The sequence below is a fragment of the Sceloporus undulatus genome, chromosome 2, assembly GCF_019175285.1.
Source record: "Sceloporus undulatus isolate JIND9_A2432 ecotype Alabama chromosome 2, SceUnd_v1.1, whole genome shotgun sequence".
Classification (NCBI taxonomy): domain Eukaryota; kingdom Metazoa; phylum Chordata; class Lepidosauria; order Squamata; family Phrynosomatidae; genus Sceloporus; species Sceloporus undulatus.
The window spans coordinates 116,183,781-116,203,357 of record NC_056523.1 but is presented as its reverse complement, the minus strand read 5'-3'; the positions used below and the strand labels follow the sequence as shown (position 1 = coordinate 116,203,357).

At 40.8% G+C, this 19,577-nt stretch overlaps 1 protein-coding gene across 1 annotated transcript in view; it reads left to right on the top strand.

Moving 5' to 3' along the window:
- Positions 1-6,746: 6,746 nt before the first annotated feature.
- The window catches only part of RARS1 (arginyl-tRNA synthetase 1), a 44,431-nt gene continuing 31,600 nt past the window's right edge, over positions 6,747-19,577 (top strand). Inside the window, exons 1-5 of the mRNA XM_042449880.1 lie at positions 6,747-6,831; positions 11,731-11,865; positions 13,466-13,660; positions 17,538-17,649; positions 18,974-19,074. Of these exons, the coding sequence (XP_042305814.1) occupies positions 6,787-6,831; positions 11,731-11,865; positions 13,466-13,660; positions 17,538-17,649; positions 18,974-19,074 (588 nt within the window). The 5' untranslated portion in view covers positions 6,747-6,786. The remainder of the gene's footprint in view (positions 6,832-11,730; positions 11,866-13,465; positions 13,661-17,537; positions 17,650-18,973; positions 19,075-19,577) is intronic.

Here is a 19,577-nt window from a genome sequence, read left to right as displayed (position 1 = left end):
CACATGAATATAAAGGCCTTAAAGGTCCACAAACCAAGATGCACCTTCAGGAGAAAAGCCGACAAGTGTTTTAAAACTGGAATTCTCTTGAGATGTACATATTTGTTTTTCATGTATAAAACACTTTAATAGGCAAGCACTAAGTGACTGAATTTATATCTATTTTAAATTTTGTCAGGATTAACAGATTAAAATTGCTATAGAAATTTACATACCTAACCTCTTGTGTCTTTTCTGTCTGTAAACAGGAATGGTGTTTCAGAACTTGTATCAGTGCCTAAAGTCACAAATATATAGACTTGTGTGGATATTATAAATTCCCCCTTTTGAGTTAAGGAAGTAACACTCTACCAGGAGTGTAGGAGAGCTAAGAAGTTGTGTGAGCTGCAGTCATAAATCTATGCAGTTTTAAAAACATTTTGGTCATTTTTAAGGGGAGTTCATTGTAGAAACACATGCTTGCTAACTTTCAGCATTTCACCCTAGATATATATTTTTAATGGCCATAATTGTTATCAGAGCATCCTGTTTCTTTGTTTCCATATTTCAGGATTGACCTTTGTCATTTTATTGATCTAAGAACTATAGAGTTTGGTACTTCAGTTTTAAAGAAGTTAAACAGAAATATCTGATAATAGTTCTCTTGCATGCCATTACATTTATTTGGTCAGCTAAGCAATTGTGGACATGGAAGCAAACTTTCCCATCGTCTGAAGTGAGGTCTTCTAAGCTAACTAGTACAGAGAGGCAAATTGGCCCTGGATCCTGCCCGGAAAGAGGGGGGGGGGGTTTCCAAGAATATTTTATACATAGGCTTCTGCAAAACCAAAACCAAACTTGACTACGAGACCCTTGAAATTCGTGGAGAAGGATGATGAAGATGAGTGTGTTCACCACAGGGTCCTCTGTAGGTAAAGGAATACGGTCGCCCCTCCTAACTTGAGGATTTGAGATCTGCGACCTCGAATATCTGCAGAGGGGTGACTTTCGCTATTTTCAGTGGCGTGCACACCCAGGGGCACACCTCATTGAAGCCTATGGGGCTTGAATATGCGCAAGCCTCCATTTTCGCGAGGGGTCTAGAACATTCCAGAACCCCCCCCCCGCACATGAAAAAAGAGGGACAGCGGTACTGTGATCAATGGGCTGAGAGTGAAACTAAGACTTTGGCTCTTAACAGCCACTACTTACAAAATAAAAGGGAAATTATACCTGTTTTCCTGATCATAAGTAAAGATTAAATGCAGATTTGCAGCCCAGGTGGATCCTGCTCACTCCCTCAGCACACATAAGAGAATGTGACTCTTTTTCAAGGCTTCGTCTCTGAGATGTGTGTTTCAGACAGGTTCCAGGGTTTTAGTTTGTGGAATGAGTTTCCATTTGAGCTATGGAATGCTTCAGTCTGGACACATTCTGCAATGAATTTTCCTGGACAATGTTTTCTGCAAATCTGGACATTGCACTTTCTGACCGCATACTCTGCCTTGGAGCTCCAAATTATATCAAGCCATAATCTGTTAAAGACTGTAAACAAAAAGATACTGTAAACAGGGAAATACAAATTTGTGTATTCAGAATGTGAGAAACACAGCAGTGCAACTCTATTCTGCCTTGTGTATCACTTAAACAGGGGCTCCACTTCCCTTTACCTTTACTTTTTTAAAATGATAAAAAATTGTTGATGTATTTTTGCCTTTTTAAATTCCTCAGTATAGCAAATACTTATTCATTTATGCTTTTCAGTTTTTGCTCCACCTATTATCATGCCTTGGAGAGCTCACATGGTGAAGTTTGGGTGTGGGACTAAGACTCTGGATACCAGGGTTTCAGTCCTCACTCAGCAATGGTAACCCACTGGGTGACCTTGGGCAAGTCACACACAGCCCCAGAGGAAAGCAAAGGCAAAGAAAACCCTAAAACAAACCTCTGAACTACTCTTGCCAAGAAAATATTGTGATAGGGTCGCCATAAATCAGAAACAACTTGAAGGCATACAACAACATGCCTCATTCCACTGAGAGTTTTTTTTTAAAGAATAGTGATAAATATTATAGTATATTATCAGAAAACCATCAGGTATTTCATATATCATGTTAGCACTTCCAGCCAATAGCTAATTTATTTATAAAAAAACCTATCACCATTAATTCTTTGGGATTTCAATATGGGAAGGGAGAATGGGAAGTGTCCTGAAATACATACTTACTTTCTAAAACACTAAACAGTAGAATGTCTGTATTATTTTTCAAGTAAGTTTGGTCTAAACTGTGACTGTGTGAAGCAAGCAGATGTTGTACAGTATATTCTCTAAAATATTACAGTTACTTAACACATCATCATTTGGAAGTGCTTTCAAATTAAACAAGCTGGAAGGGCTGATGCATTAGTGACTGATCCCAGTGTAGGTAATTTTTGAAGTGCCAACTCTCACTTCATTCCTTGTGCTTACACCCACAATAAGTGTGTGAAAATGATGGTTGAACAATATCAACAAATCAATCTAGCACGTCTCTTCTCTGCCAAGAGCAGTACTTTTGTAAAGCTAAGAGGACTTACAGTAGTAGCCTGACAGTGAAATCCTTTGTATAGGGAGAATTTACAAATATGCAGGGCTGCTGTGGATAATCCATTTTTTCTCCATCTATTGTGAAGATATCAGATCAGAGGGAACAGGGAAGTGAGAGAGCAGATTATGGTATGATCCTTCCTGGCCATGATGATGAGGATGAGGATGATGGCCAGGGCTCTAACAGCTCCACTCCACTTTTGCTGGAAACTAATGTCATTCAACTAGAGAAAACGACCTACAGTCTTCTGTGGCAGTAGTTGGGACAAGTTTAAAATCACCTTCCATACATTTAACTGACAGGAAAAAAAAGTTCAAGCAGAGCAGTATACAAGTGTCAAATGCTAACTGTTTTGTCCCAAGAGCGATGCTATGGACTTTGGGTGTAGTAAGGCCTCTGGCTCTCGGTAACACAGCCAGAACAAAAGACTTGTCCACAAATTTCTTAAGTTTTTAAAAGCTTTACTTCTTATAGCCACAAAAACATGAAACTGATCTTTTTCTCAACAGTCCTTTTCAAATACCTTGCTCTCTTTTTGGTGGATTCTATCTTTCTTCTTTTGAGGACTATCTTTATTCTTCAGTGGACTTATCTTTTTGTCAAAGGAAAATACTCTCTCCAGGTCTGACTTGGCTGAAAACTTACTACACACTGAAACTAACTAGAGGGAGACAGCATAAGACCCTGGGATTTCCCACAATCCTTGTCTTTCTTAAAGCTATAGATCTGAATTTCCCGTCTTAAACTAATACATAGAAAACCTAATATAATCTTAACTAAATATATGCCTCAAGAGCATCAAAGATGCTCTGGAGGCATGACACTAACCATCCTCCTAAGACTGAAAGTATGGGACATTACAAAGGTTGAAGAAACAAAAGTGCATGTGTCTTTAAGAGCCTTACCCAAACAAAAACCCATGGAAATAAACCTCTCTTTGTTGAAGTGCTCCTGGAGTGGCTTCCAAGGCTCAGTTCGAGTTGCTTCCCTCCCTCCGGCAGGTGGATGGTGCAGCAGCATCACCCGATAAGCGACATTCCTGCCTTCTGCTTACTCAATGCAATATGGTGCAATAAAAAGCACTGCTCCCGCTGTGACCCATTCTAGCCATGTGGACTTCATCCATCTGGAATGATCTTGCATTGCACAAATCTCTCGCTCTAACTTTGGCGGCTGCCATGGGGATAAAGTCTGTGATGTGTGAAAAGCAAATCAACCAGCGCCCCTGTTTTGTTTCATGTTTGTGAGCTATGTTGGGTCCCTTTCTGAGAGAAAAGAAGCATATAATTTTTTTTTATTTATGGCTAGAATGGAATTATCCTATGCTTTAGGTATATTGCATGATATTGAGTGTGGAGGAGGAAGAGTAATTATTCTCCACTCCATCACTGGGCGAGTAGCAAGCCCTGAACCCTCTTGCAGCCTTGCTCTGTGCCTTGGAAACATGATGGAGACAGAGAAGGCTTGATCAGGATGCCCAGCAAGATGACTGGGAATAAGTGCCCAAAGGAGCCTCAAAGGGAGAGCAATTCCAGGGAACAAACAGTGAAGGTTTTCTGTTCCCTCTTTTCCTTGAAAGGGACAAACCTTCATCCACATATACAAATGTAAGGTGTTATCTGAGAAAATGTTTCTGGCCATCTTTGCTGAAATCACTGTGCATGTTTTCATTTTGAGGTTGTGCCAAGCTTGGAAGCTTCAGTTAGTGCAAAATATGGCAGCCAGATTGGTCATCGGTTCATCAAGGTTTGACCATATTACACCTATTTTAAAAGATCTTCACTGGCTGCCTATTAGTTTCTGGGCACAGTACAAGGTGTTGGTTATTACCTATAAAGCCCTACCTGGCTTGGCCCAAGTTACGGGACCACATCTCCCCATATAATCCACCCCGCACTCTTAGAACATCAGGTAAGAACCTATTGGAAATAGGAACCTTTAAATTTGTTGCTACTTTGCAAAGAGCGTTCTCATCAACGGCTCCAAGACTTTGGAACAGTCTCCCTGAGGAGATCCGCTTGGCGGCCTCATTAGAAACATTTAGAAAAGCAGTTTAAACCAAGCTTTTTAGCCATACCCCATCTCATAGATCCTCCCCCTCGATATGATATGAATGATATGCCCCGTCTGTGTATCCCTCCCTTGCTTGTTGATGCTATTGTTTGCTGATGTTGGATATTTTTGTTTTTTTAGCTGCTTTTAATTGAATTTGGATGTAACCATTTGTGCTGTTATTTAGTCTGTAACCCCGTTTCAATCCACCGGGAGAGGCAGGGAAACATAAATAAATTTTTTATATTATTATTAATAAGACTAATCCGAATACTAATACTATACTGTACTATAGAACTAGCATGTTGTGTCGTGGTTTGAATTTTGGGCTATGTCTCCAGTTGTTGTTAACTCATGGTGACCCTGTGGATGAGACGTCTCCAAGGCCCTCAGCCTCTCTACTTAGGTCTTGTAGGCTCAGCCTTGTGTCTTCTTCCCTTATGGAGTCCCTCTATCTGGCGTGTAGTCTTCCTCCCTTTCTACCTCCTTCTCTCTTTCCTGGTATCATTGTCTTTTCTAATGATTCAGTTTTCCTCATGATGTGGTTGAAGTACGAGTCTCTGTTTTGTTCTCTGGGCTTCCAGAAAAAGTTGATGGACACAATTGCTTGTCTTCTTGGCCTTCCTTGTTATCTTCCCCAGCACTTTTCAAATGAGTCAAGGCCAGCCCAAGGAGACCAGACGTCCCCCTTTTCCAGGACGCATCCTACTTTTCAACCTTCTGTCCAGGAGGAATTCCAAAAGGCCCTCCATTTTGATCAGGGCAAAGAAACATAAAGTTATATTTATAAGAGCGTTTTTAGCTTTTATTTGGTCATGTTCTACGTTTCTCTTGAGTGTTCTACATTCTGAGGTGCCTTGTCTTCCTCTGGGGATTATGGCATCTGCTCAACCTGGGCCAAGGGTTCAAATCCCTGCTCAGCCCTAGGAACCCACTGGGTGACCATAGACAAGTCACACTCTCTCAGCCTTAGACAATGACAATGACAACTCCCTCTGAACAAATCTTGTCAAGAAAACCCGATCATGGGTTGCCTTAGGGTTGTAAGTAAAAAGTAAAAAAAGGACTTGAAGGCACACAAGAAGAAGATACTAGTCAGGGGAAAGGTGGAACAACCACATCCTATCTATCCAGTCTGATGAAGAACTCCATGTGGCACTTGCGGGCTTGTTCGTTCCTTCGTAAACACATGGTGGGGGCTTCCCAGTAGATGAACTGGGAATGTTATTAGCTCGGGGTTTGAGTGCTGTACTACGACTCTGGAGAAATCAGGGTTTAAATCCTAGCCATGCAAACCCACTGGGTGACCTTGGGCAAGTCACACTCTCTCAGCCTCACGGGGTATAGCAATAGCCGTATGTACATTTCTGTACTGCTTATCAGTGCACCTATGCACTCCCCAAGCAGTTTACAACGTGTAAGCTAATTGCCCCCAACAATCTGGGTACTCATTTTAGCAACCTCAGAAGGATGAAAGCCTGAGTCGAGCTTGAGCCCTTTTGCTGGTCTTGAACTCACAACCTTATGGTTTTGAATAAGTGGCTGCAGTCAGGGACGTAGCTAGGATTTTAGGAAGGGGGGGGTCCAGACTAAGTGCCATCATTATAATCGTGCTTGAGTGCGGCGGCGCAGCAGCACACACCATTCATTTTTCTAATGGAAGGGGGGGGTCCGGACCCCCAGAACCCCCCCCTGGCTACGTCCCTGCTGCAGTGCAGGCATTGAACCACTGCGCCACCCCCAGGGCTCCTCCACCAGGACGGCCATGGCAAACTCCCTCTGAAGAAACCTGCCAAGAGAACTGCATGACAGCTTCTCCTGAGGGTCGCCATAAGTCGAAAACGTATATATAATTGTATACATATAATTCTACGCAGCCTGATTATATGTATGCCTATAATATATACCATATACGTTTGCCTCAGGGCAGGGCACACAACAACCGACAGAGGGAGTGGGGGAGCAAATGGACTCTAGGCATGCAGCGTTGCAGTGCCCCCTCCGGCCGCCAGGGGGAGCCCGAGGGCCAGTGACGCGCGCGAGAGAACCGGAGACGCTCTGGTCCAGCCACGGGGGCGGGGCGTGGCGCCTCGTTGCTGCTCGCCATAGAGAGCGCAGGGTGAGCACTTCCGGTTCCGGTTCCGATCCCGAAGGCGTTCCCGTGAGGATGGCTGTGGAGGTGGCTCAGTGGGCAGAGCGGCTTTGCCGGCAGGTCAGGAGCCTCAGGGCGGATGGGCCCCATTTTGTGAAGGGAGGGAGGGCGGGAGGGAGAGGGGCCTCTGAACGCAGGCCTCCCCTTCCTTCCTTCCTTCCTTCCTTCCTTCCTTCCTTCCTTCCTTCCTTCCTTCCTTCCAAGCTCCTGCCCAGGCGGCGCCTTCTCTCCCGCCACGCAGGCAGACTTCAGGGGCTTCGCTCTATCCGGCACCCGGGTTTAGGACTGAGAGCCGGAAGGGAGAGTTTCGCTGCAGACTTGGCGGCCTTTGAGGTGGCCCTGAGGACTACAGCTCCCAGAATCCCCCTCTTCCAGGGGGAGCCCCGTCATTGGCGGCGGCGGAGGGATTCTGGGCTTGGCTGGAAAGCAGGTCTCAGTGCCTTATGTATATCTATATGTATATCTCCATAGCCTTCCTTACGAGTCACATATATTTATATATAGTTTTACTTGCCTGATGACTCTGTCTGTCTCTGTGTGTATATACACACGTATATCATCAGGCAAGACGTGTATATGTGTGTGTGTGTATATATATATATTATATATATATGTAATATATGTGTCTGTGTATAATGTCACCCATCCTGACCCTATGTATGTACAGTATATGTATGTGTGTATGCGATATTTATTCTTATATACATGTATGGAAGTATGTGAATATAATTTTACTTTGCCTGATATGATATAGATATAGATATGTTCTTCTTAATTGCCTAATGGTTTGATGATTGATTTATTACATCAGTTTGTGATACGATATCAAAATATAACTCCTGTCCAGAAACACAGAAGTGTGTTTGTGTGCTGATTGTGTGCCTTCAAGTGCTTTCCAGCTTACGGCAACCCTGTCAAAGGGTTTTCTTGGCTAGATTTTTTCAGAGTGGGGTTGTGTTTGCCTTCCTTTGAGGCTGAGAGAGTGTCTCCACGGCCAGCCCAGGATTTGAACCCTGGTCCCTCAGTGTCCCAGTCCAAAACTCAAATGACTACAACATACTGGCTCCCAAAACACACAGACAGACAGACAGACAGACAGGTGGGCTTTTTATGTCTCTGGAATAGAATTATTTTCCTGTTTTGTGAGCAAGCTTTTTGGGAGGAGGCTTCAGAAAGTCACATCATTGGATGAAGAGATGTCTTTCCCTTCTGAGGATGGAGAAAAGACTTGTATGTTGTGGAAGGAGAGTGGCCTTCACAATGTCTGGTGAATGTAGATGGGGGAAACTACACCTGTTCTCCCAACAATCAATAAAGGATGTCTTTGGAGACATCTCTCTAACTTTTTTACTTTTTTAAGTAATAATAATAATAATAATAATAATAGTTATTTCTATCCCGCTTCTCTGTTACAGAAACAACCAGAGTGGCTTACAATTTAAATATTATGTAAATACCCAATCTTCCCAGCACCCCTTAAAACAACAATTAAACATATAACAATTAAACTAATCCAGTTAAACAGTCCATAAAAAATAAATCGCATCCATAAAATAACTTTTCAGACTGGGCAAAGGGCTGCAGGAGCTACTGCCCATTGCTTTCTTTCCCCACCTCTATGGCTGCGTTTATTTTTCATAAAGGTTTTATAATAGCTAGTGCAATTGTGTTACATTCAATTCATACTGAGAGAATTAACAAAACAAAACCCCTGTTTGTGGCATGGTCTTGTATAACTGAGTTTTGCATCGTTTTACAAACATATTTCTTTTCTCATTCCTTCGTTCTTCCTTCATTACCTCCAACTGAGGGACCTCACTATTTTCTCAGGATGCAAAAGCAATTATGCTGGCAAGGTTAGTGAGAGTTGCAGTCCAACATCTGGAGGGCCACATGATTCACCCCTTGGTTTATTATTACATGGACAGGAAGTGTTTTCACTTTCTGTTTTATACCAGTGAGTTCATTACGACATCCAGACCCAGTTGATCCAAACTGGCTTATTATTAAGTGGGGTGATCATACCATAAGACATCTTCAAATTATAATAGCTTTCTCCCTTACTTGCTGTAGTCAAGGTTATACTTTAGAGTGAGGTAATATTCCAAAATCTCTAAACTAGTATAGAGAAAAAAGCTTCCACTCTTCTTGAGGCCATTCTAGTGGTGGAGACACCAAGGTCAAGCTTTGCTACCGTGTTTGTGCTGAGTGACTTAGGCTGCATCTGCACTGAAGAAATAATCCAATTTGACACCACTTTAACTGCCACGGCTCAGTTCTGTGGAAATCTGGAAACTGCCCTTTTGTCAGATATTTAGCTTTCTCCATCAAAGAGCTCTGGTGTCACAGTAAAGTATAGTTCCCAGAATCCTATAGGATGGAGCCATGGCAGCTAAAGTGGTGTCAAACTGAATTACTTCTGCAGTGCGGGTGCATCCTTAATAAACCTGGCCATTGTATGGGAATTACAGTTTCTGAACCTGGCTAATTTATTGCTTAAGATCAAGCAGTAACTACTTGAAGAGTAGGTTAGACAAATTACTGTTGAATGTAAAGAAAATAAAAATAATGACCACAGAGAACTTAAATAAATTCAAACTAGACTGAGGAAATAGAAATAGTAAAAGAGTTCTCATATCTGGGATCAAATGCTGATAGGAAATGGGGACTGTGTCCAGGAAATCAGAAGAAGATTAAGAATGGGGAGAGCAGCTATGAAAGAACTAGAAAAGATCCTAAAATGCAAAGACATACAACTCAGCACAAAAGTTAGAATCATACAAGCCAGTGTATTCCCTATTACCTTGTATGGATTTGAGAGCTGGGCAGTTAAGAAAGAAGATAAGAAGAAAATCAATTCATTTGAGACGTGATGCTGGAGAAAAGTACTGAGGATGCCATGGACAGCCAAAAAGACAAATAAATGGGTCCTAGAGTAGATCAAGCCAGAAATCTTCCTGAAAAACAAGATGACAAAACTTAGTCTGGCGTACTTTGAACCTGTGGGGATCTGGCACTGGGTGCCATCTGGGGCAGGGGGGCAGGACCTCTGGGGGGTGGGAATTCCATGGGCCAGGGAATTAGCTCTGCAGGCCAGGGAAACAGGGGGGCGCCACGAAGGTTGAGGAAATGGCCCTCTGGGTGGGCCAGAGACCTCCCCTAAGACCTGGAGTGGCACCTGCATGGCTCCGTGGGGCACCTATACAGGCCTAAACACCGGCAGGGGGGCTGGCCAGGTGTCATCCCCCTCTTCTGGGCTGTCACCCTCCTTCTGGGACATCACCTGATGCGGCCCCCACCCCTTGCACACACACCACAGTGACGCCACTGCTTTGGAAACATCATGAGAAGACATGAATCATTGGGAAAAATAATAACTCTAGCAAAGGTGGAGGGAAGTAGAAAGAGAGGAAGGCTACATGCCAGATGAATGGTCTCTATTAAATAGATCATGAGTATGAGTTTGCAGGAGTTGGGGAGAGCAGTGGAGGGCAAGGGGCTTTGGGAATATCTCATCAGAAGGGTTGCCATGGGTCGAGATTGACACAAAGGCAGTTAACAACAAAATAAAATGTTTGATTAGGGTGAACTGATCTCCAGATGAAAACTCCTCTAACATCCCTGTGGTGCAGTGTATAATCTCGATGCCTTCTGTTATGCAGGAGAGTGTAGGCCACCTCTTAGTTTTTTTCATTCCTTGTATGAAATGAGTAAAAATATTTTATTTTATTAAATAAATAAATATTTTATTTCTTGTGTAGGTGAGCATTATCATGAACAGTTTAGTTTAGAGTATGATACTGTTCAAACCCGACTGTTCATTATAGTTTTCCCCCATAGTCTTTACTACCTTGCAGAAACCTTTTGGGGAATTACTGTATTTCAGCAAAAGGTGTAACTACAGTCGAAGCTAGGTGGAGGAAGTGGGTGGCATTAGTGGCATGATTCTTGCTGTTGTTGAATACAGCGACAAAAATCTTTTCATACAAGCATTCCCCCCCCCCCCCCAATTTGTTCCATCATCTTTGCTGTTGGGGAGCCTAGCAAGACAATGTTATAAATAAACCAGAGTGAGAATTGTAGTGGATTGTGCAATTGAGAGAATCTGGAAACCCAAATTGGAGATGGGGCTGCAGTTGTTGGTTTACATTTGGTTTGTGGGGTGGGGGTTCCACGCCTCTAACATAAAGTCCCCCCCCCCCAAAAAAAATAAGGTATTAGTGGTTAATAAGTAATGGTAATCAACAGTGTTAATATACCACCTGTTGCAAGTGGAAGCTCAGTAGTGTCACATGGAAAAATAAACAAAAGTTGCAATTTGTTTGATGCTAGGCAATAAAAATTAGAAAGCCCGAAAAACCCACAAAAAACAGTTAGAAAGTAGCTAAAGCTATGATTCAGTATGCACTAATTATTACTGAAGGGAAGAGTCAGAGAGACCATAAGGTTGAAGTAATGTAGAGATATGCTGAAGAAAAATAAATTCAGATAAATTTTTGGAAGCTGGGAAGTTACTAGGCTGAAAGGAAACTCAAGAAATAGCAAGTTAAACATGCAACACACATTTTTACTCGTGTTCTCAAGCAACTTTACCCATTCTGCGGATCAAGATATTAGTTAGAACAGCAGTGCAAGTTGCAAGAAACAAGTGTGGCATATGTGTTTTGGGACTAGTACTTGCTCATTTTGGGTACTGTAGTTAATATCACTGCTGTAAGCATTTTATTGCTTGATTACTGGCGCCATAGAATTTTCAAGGATTCCATAGAATTTGGGTATAGATGCCTATTTTCTGGTTAGATTCTGGGCTTATCTGACTCTAGGCTTGCCAGACTTTGCCTGCCATGTCTAAATAAATGCTTTCTTCAATTCACTGGTGCCTCCACTTATTGAACCCTAAAGAGAGAGAGCCCCTGCTTTACTATAGGAAAAGACTGCTGATTTTATTTCTCTTTCTAGGAGAAAGAAATCAAGCTTCTGACTGCTGAAATTGATCATTTGAAAAACTTCAAATGTTTGGGAGTTTCTCCAAACTTGGAGGGATTGCGAGAAGAGAATGCAAGACTTAAATATCGCTTAAATGTTCTTCAAAAGGTATGTTACCTTCCCATGTCATCTGCAATGCAGGAAAAGGAAATGTTTATGATTGTCGCGATTCTAAAAAAAAACACACCCAACCATTGTGAAAAAAACTGCTCATGAAGTGCTTGAGAACTTGTGATTGTGAGTGGCTGGTGGGGTTGCCAGATGAAAATGAGCTGTCATGTCAACACCAAGAAAGGATCAAGGCAGGATCTGTGGCCAGGATCCTTAGTAGAACTCAAAAGCTGGCATTGAGGAGACCATTTGAGAGTCAGGAGCTTACTTAATGTAAGGAAACAAGTGCCTGGTCCAGAAGAAGAGGAGGAAAAGTTGAAAAGCTATGTGAAGAGTGTGTGAGTGCACATGTGAGGCTTGTAGGTTGGAGAAGATGCACAGTACCTGTAACTAGTTGTGCTGCAACAAGGATAAAAGGTGCAGAACATAGTGAAGAAGATACATAATATCATGCGTGGGTAGCAAAGGACAAGGGAAGGTGAAGTGACTGCTTATGTTTAAGAAAAATAAAACCAGTAAATATGGAGCTTTGTGAATTAGAATTGCTTCCCTCTGAGATGTGGCTGTGATTAACACAGCAAAAAGTTTCTTACTTACTGTTAAACTTCTTCTCCTTTTAGTAATTGCACAGTATAATTCTATTTTAGTGATGTATTGAAAAACAGGCCCTACAAGAAGTTTTCAAGGTACTGGCAGAGCTAAAATAGAAGTGTTGTTTCTCTGCAGTTATGTTACCATTGTTCCTGTGCATCCCTACAAATCATTTTCTTAACCTTTATTTGGGTATTACCCCTCATTAGTACTTTGCTTTTCAGGTTTGGGGAAAGAATTATTAAGTCATATTAATGGTTTTTCTTCCATAGTATATTTAGATATGTCTGAATGAAAATATTGCAAGGGACAATTGTCTCCTTGCATTGTAGTAGTTCTTCTCTGGACAAAGTAGTTAAAGCCTGCTGCTTTACCAAGGTGGCTGCAATCCTTCCTTGCTAACCTGCACGTCTAGGAAAGCATACAGACAGCTTGGTAAAATGATACCTTTTTTTTATCAGTGGCAGCAGATCCCTTGTGAATTACTGTGTTTGCAAGTGTATCTGCTGGCCATGAAGAACTTCAGCCTGTTTTTCTTCATATCAGCCACACAAATCAAATAGAGAAGATCATTTTCTCTCTCTAGAAAGGTAAGTACCTGCAGGTAACAACTATACAGTTATTTTGAGATTGCACCCTGTACTTGTTAAAAATAACACAGTAGCTTATCAGAGGGATGAAGCACAGAAGTGTAGAGAAGTGTTCCTCCTGTTACACTCAGAAATGGATGGAACCAGACACAGCCAGAGATTACAGAATGCCTTGTTCATCCAAGGCATGACACAATCCTGCAGAGTATTTCTCTCCCCCTTAGAAAGAAGAAAAACCAATTAGATCTCAAAAAATTCTCTGTGCACAAGCATACACATGCTTGCTAAAATGTCATTTTGAAATGAAAAAAATGAACATAGGGCTGGTGATGGTCTCTTGTCAATATTGCAAGCTTGAAGTACATTGAGACTCCCTGATTAGACGAATGACAGTTTAGTTTTGTATCTCCCTTTAGAGCCTTCAAGAGGAAAGGAACAGAGGAAAAACATCAAAAGGCATGGTTAACATCAACAGCCGCCTCCAGGACATTTTTGGAGCAGCTATTAAAGCTGCATATCCAGATCTAGAAAACCCTCCACTGGCAGTGACACCAAGTCAGCAACCCAAGTTTGGTGATTACCAGTGTAACAGTGCTATGAGCATCACTCAGGTAATTGGTAATGTGAGAATGTTACTGTGGTTCTTTAATGCAGACAGATTGATTGCTGGTACATCTAACAGTGATCATATCAAACCAATATTACAATCACTTCATTGGCTGCCAGTTAGTGTTGGTTGTTATCTTTCAAGCCCTATGTTGTTTGGGTCCAGGTTACATATGGGATTGCCTCAGGGGTTCTGCGGGACATTTACTTCAGTTGGTCAGGACTAGACTGGCAACCCTCGGGACCTTTTTGTCAGCCACTCCTAGTCTGTGGAATGACCTGCTGGGAGAGATTCAACAGCTAAATAGGTTGTATTTTAATCTGTGTTGTATCCTGCCTTAATCTTTGGGAAGAAGGTAAGAAATAAATTGTTACTATAATTATCATTATTATTATATCCCAGACAACACAAAATTACCTGGACAAAGACATGTTTAAGACACAGTGCTGTAATTAGTGGGCCTAACTTTGTATTAGGAAGGTCTTTTTCAGTTGATACAAATACAATTTTAGAAGTATTTTTTATTATGTTGCTTACATTGTCACTCCCATTTGAGTGAACACTGTGTAGCAGATTTCCAGAAAAGACTTGAAATAAAGGGACTCCAACCATATATGATTTGATTTGTTTTAAAGATAAGTTTATAAAAGTTTAGACAGGGTCTTTCCTGTGCATTTCTGGATATCTATTTTAAATACTCATGTTCTACTTTCCCTTGTGTAGTTCAGTGTGATCACAAAGCCATAATCAAATTACAGAAAAAGGAAACAGAACATCAAAACAAGAAAAATAAGTTATCAGCAATGATACTTAAAAATAGCAGCAGTAAAAACTAGAAACATTACATATTAGTAATGGTAAGTCCACCAATATAACTCAGTTGCTAAATATCAAAGGCTTTCTGCCACAGTGTTAAAGCCTTTGATATTTAGAGAGTTATATTAATGGACTCCTTGATGAAAGAATTTGAGTTGAGGCATAACATCAGAGAAAGCCTTTTCATTTTTCTGACCTAATGTGAGTTTAGAACCAAGAAGATGATTTATGGTTAATAATAAAATTTGGGCAAGTACAGGAGGGCAAAAGGGAATCAGGCTTCAAGACAGGATGGATAAAATGTGGTTCACAGGCTTGCAAGTATTCCTTTTCTGCACGCTGTGATAGCCCTTGGGATTCTCCCCCCCCCCCCCCCAGATTCTTCCTACAGCTATATATATTTGTCGTATATGCCTTCAAGTCATTTTCTATTTGACAGGTTTTTCTTGGTAAGATTTGTAGAAAGGGAGTTTGCAATTGTCTTCTTCTGAGGCTGAGAGAGTGTGATTTGCCCAAAGTCACCATAGGCATAGTGCAAAAACCATTGTAATGTCCAGCAACAAAAAACAAACCTGGCCCACAGTTGTTCTAGGGCACAATTACGCAAAGCCCTAATGGTATTTTTATGGCCCTTGGCTCTGCTAGATCCCTCTTTTGTGGTGCAAAAGAAAGAGGTGGGGTGAATTGCTGTTTCAGAAGACTTCAGGAGCAGCAGTTCATCTTTAAAATAGGCATCTGGCCACTTTTGGATTTGCATCATTTCAGTTTATGGCAGACTATATGGCCCTACAAGGAGAAAATCATAGAATCATAGAGTTGGAAGAGACTGCAAGGGCCATCCAATCCAACCCCCCTGCCATGCAGGAAATCTAAATCAAAGCATCCCTGAAAGATGGCCATCCAGCCTCTGTTTAAAGACCTCTAAGTCTCCTTCCTTATCTCTGAGACACAGCACAGTTGCCTATGCTCCCCTTGGGAATGATGCAATCTCCCAATAAAATGGCTTATTTGAGGCCCAACTCTTTTTAGTAACTTACACCATGAACAACAGAGAACTTCTTAAAAGCTTAATAAATGTTTCTTACCATACAACAAACAATATAATTTTCCACTAGTGGAATAAAATCATGTTATGTTCCCAGGTTGGCTCCTTGCCACATTCCTATGAAGATGGTAGAATTGTTAACTGGCAAACTAGCTGGCAGAGGTTGCTTTCCAAACAAAACTGATACGTGCCAGCCGGCAGCCACTGTGCATGAACTTCTTTTGGAAAAACAGTTCCACAAATCTATGTTCTCTTCTTTGCAGAGCTCATTAGCATATGTGTCTGGTTGTCGGCCAGCCCATCACAAGCTAGCGATGCCTTTTAAAATATATTTTGACCGCCACTTTACCCCAATTAAGTTGCTGCTAGGAGTTTTGTCCAGTGCAGGTTCTCAATGTCTTTATTGTTTTGTACCTTGATATATAGTGCCTTCCCAGCAATCCCTCTTAAGAGAGGTATAGACAAAAGCTGCTTTATACAACATCTCTACTCTTACATGCTTTTCCAGCTTTTTCTTTGGCAGCATGATCTTTCAGTACTTAAAGTTACTGTTTCTGGTACTGTTTTGCAGGCACTGGCTACTCATTAATTTCAGTGTAATTGATTTTACTAATCTCCAGACCTTGGAATACATGGTAATTTGTGTTAACATAATATCTATTCTTATAACAATAATTCCCCCTTCCATTTTTGCTACTCAGAATGCCATGTTGATTAAATGTCACGAGTGCTTACTAAACAACAAAACAAATAACCAATCTTTTTTACTCCATGTTAAAAAAAATGAAACATTGGCTGTTTTGAGCATTCTGGAGTTCCCTGTACCACATGAGAGAACAGGAACTTGCAGATTCTTAATATATAATTGGCATATATTCATTACTGGCTGAGGTAAGCAATAAATGTTCTGAAGGAGATTTGTTAATGTCTCCCAAAAGGTGGCGGGGGAGAGCTGAGGATGTGAGTGCATGTGGAGTGGGTGAAAGTAAGCAATGCAATTCTAAAACTAATAGTCTTCCGGCTCCTCTGGCTGAGAGTGCAGGCACACCATGCTAATGAACGTGTACAAAGACAAAACACATTTGTGATGGCTCTCTCCTCCCCATTGGCAGGTCACATGGAGAGACTGTCGCCTGGCACGTACACCCCTCTCTTACTTCAGGGAAACAAAGCAATATATTGCTCTTGTTCTGGAGCGTTACTTCTTAGAAATAACAATTCATAATTGGAAGCATAGAATTGTTCACCTTTATCAATAGGAGGCCATTTATTTTATTCATTCATTCTGTTCATATGCCAACTTTTTCCAACAAATGGCATTCAGATTAGCTTGGAATAAAATAATCCAGATATATAAAAGAAGGGAAATCTTACAAAATTCAGAACAGCTTTAAAAAAATCCTCACAACAAAAAAGATGCCCCACAACTCAGCCCCCACAAGTTCAAAATACCTTCCACAACAAGTGAGATCAGTAGACAGAGGTCTGTATGAATACAGAGGTGAAATATAACAAGGTGGGAGCTAATCACTTCTTTTCATGAAGAACAGTGACACTGCCCTTTTTGATGCATAGTAGTCATTGTTAATGTAATACATACCCTTGGAAATTGCACTCAGAATAACCACTTGAACTGTTCTGGCTTAGGGCTGGAACAGACGGCCCAAAAAAGCCCGCTTCTAGGTGTCCTAAGCACACAGTGTTTAGACGCTGCATATCCCGATTATGCCGGAAAGACAGCTTGAAGCCACCGGACTGCCCAGATGTCGGTGGCTTCATAATAATAATAATAATAATAATAATAATTATTATTATTATTTACATTTTCCCACCTCTCCCAGGTGGATTGAGGTGGGATCACAACCCAGTATAAAATACAATACAATTATGATACAACAAGTCAATAAAAAACATGCAGTTCACAATTAAAAACTATAAATTACAACGCGACAATGGGCCATGATGTTCTCTTTTTTCCTTAGTGAGCAATTGCATTGAGACATTTTGCTGTGTTTTCCAGATTCTGCTTAAGACAAAGGAGCAAAAAGTAAGCCCGCGAGAAATTGCTGACAAGATTGCCAGAAACATTCCTGACAATGAATGCATTGAGAAGGTTGAAATTGCTGGTCCTGGTATGATTAATCCTTATCTGCTTTACTCTTCATCTAAATATGACATTACTAGTATTATGATGAAAAGGCTCATTATTATAATACAAGTATCATGATAAAAAAGTTTGTTGTGGTTTTTTCAGGCTATGTGACCATGTTCTAGAAGAGTTTCTTCCTGACGTTTTGCCAGCATCTGTGGCTGGCATCTTTGAGAAGATGCTGGCGAAACGTCAGGAAGAAACTCTTCTAGAACATGGCCACATAGCCCGAAAAACCCACAAAAAACTATGGATGATTTCCATGAAAGCCTTCGACTTCACATCATGATAAAAAGTTCTCGATCCTTGAGGGATGAATTATATATATATATGATGGTTCCCAAACTTTGGTTCTCAAAGTATTTTGGATTTTAACTCCCAGAAGCCCCAGCCAGTTTGGCGCTCTGTCAGGAATTCTGGGAACTGAAGTCCAAAACTTCTGGAGAATCAGAGTTTGTGAATCACTGGTTTAGAAGGTTGTGGCCCTAAAGAATCTCAGTCAATATTAGGAATTCTGACATGTGCCACTCCACTACTCTGTTATGCTAATTTCCATATATGGGAATATTTAATCTGGGCATATCTTAATTTAAGGATAATTCATTTTGTGACGTTCAAGTCCAGTATTGTTTGTGACAGATAAGAAGCATCTTTAGTGACTATAGTTAAAAGAAAATATGATCATATGTTCTGTTGTTTTTACAGAGAAAAATACTTAGCAAAGCAGATGTTACAAATGTCCATGATAAAAGAATGTTGTTCGATAGCAATGCATCCTAAGCTGTCCAATGCTGGGAACCAGCAAGTTTTTCCCTACTGCAGAAGTAGGGCACATATTTGTGCCCACTGACCAACAACTGCTTTGTTTCCAGAAAGCTCGTTGTGACCAGCAACCAATAGCTTGCACCTTGTGCAAGACCACCATTTTGAACAGTACTATTACATAGCATTGGGGCGTGAATTGAGTTACGCAGTAAAAAAAAGTTTTACTGAAAAGGTTTTCCATGCTGGTGGTCAGCAATTATGTTTCAGTTCTTTTGTGGCATCAAAGGACATTGTGAGCTGGTGGTTATTCACAAACCCTCATTTAAGATAACTCATTGCTGACCAAGATGGTTTAGAGAACATTTATGTTTCTTGTGTGCCAAATGTACGTTCACTGTGACTGTAGAACTCATACTACTGAACTAGAGATAATTCTGGAGTATTGTATGCTATGTAAAATGTTTGCTCAGTACAGAGAAAATCAAAGTTTTGTAATCTTTGTTGTTCCAGCAGCTATTCATGCTTATTATGTTTCTCTGAAGGTTTCATTAATGTACACCTGAAAAAGGATTTTGTATCCAGACAACTGAGCAGCTTGTTGGTGAATGGAGTTCAGCCTCCTGCTACTGGAAAAAGGAAAAAAGTATGGTCATACAGTACATTATTTTTAATAAGTATGTTTATTAGGTTATTATACAACTTAACAAAACGACATACAAAACAAAATTCCTAAATTTTACAAACAAACATATTTAAACAGCAGACATCAACATATACCTTACTTATAACCCACACATCCAATAACATTTTCCCCTTAAACCAATCATTCAACACTACCCTTACCCATTTTCAGCCCTTCTAAAATCTCATTCCTTACTTAATAGCTCTCCGTATTTGGTTACTTTAAAACAATAATCAGCCCTACAAGTTCACAACCTTCCCGAATCTCCCTCTTTCTTCTCTCATTTTGCCTTTTTTTACTTCCCTTATTCCTTCCCTACTTTGACCCTTCCCTACCATAACTCCTTCAATTTTATTCTCTTCCCATAAAACCATCTTGTCATACAGTACATTATTGTCTCTTAAGTGCTGATGATGGATGTTTATGATGATATTTGTATTTAACCAAATATAAATATCTGCTTA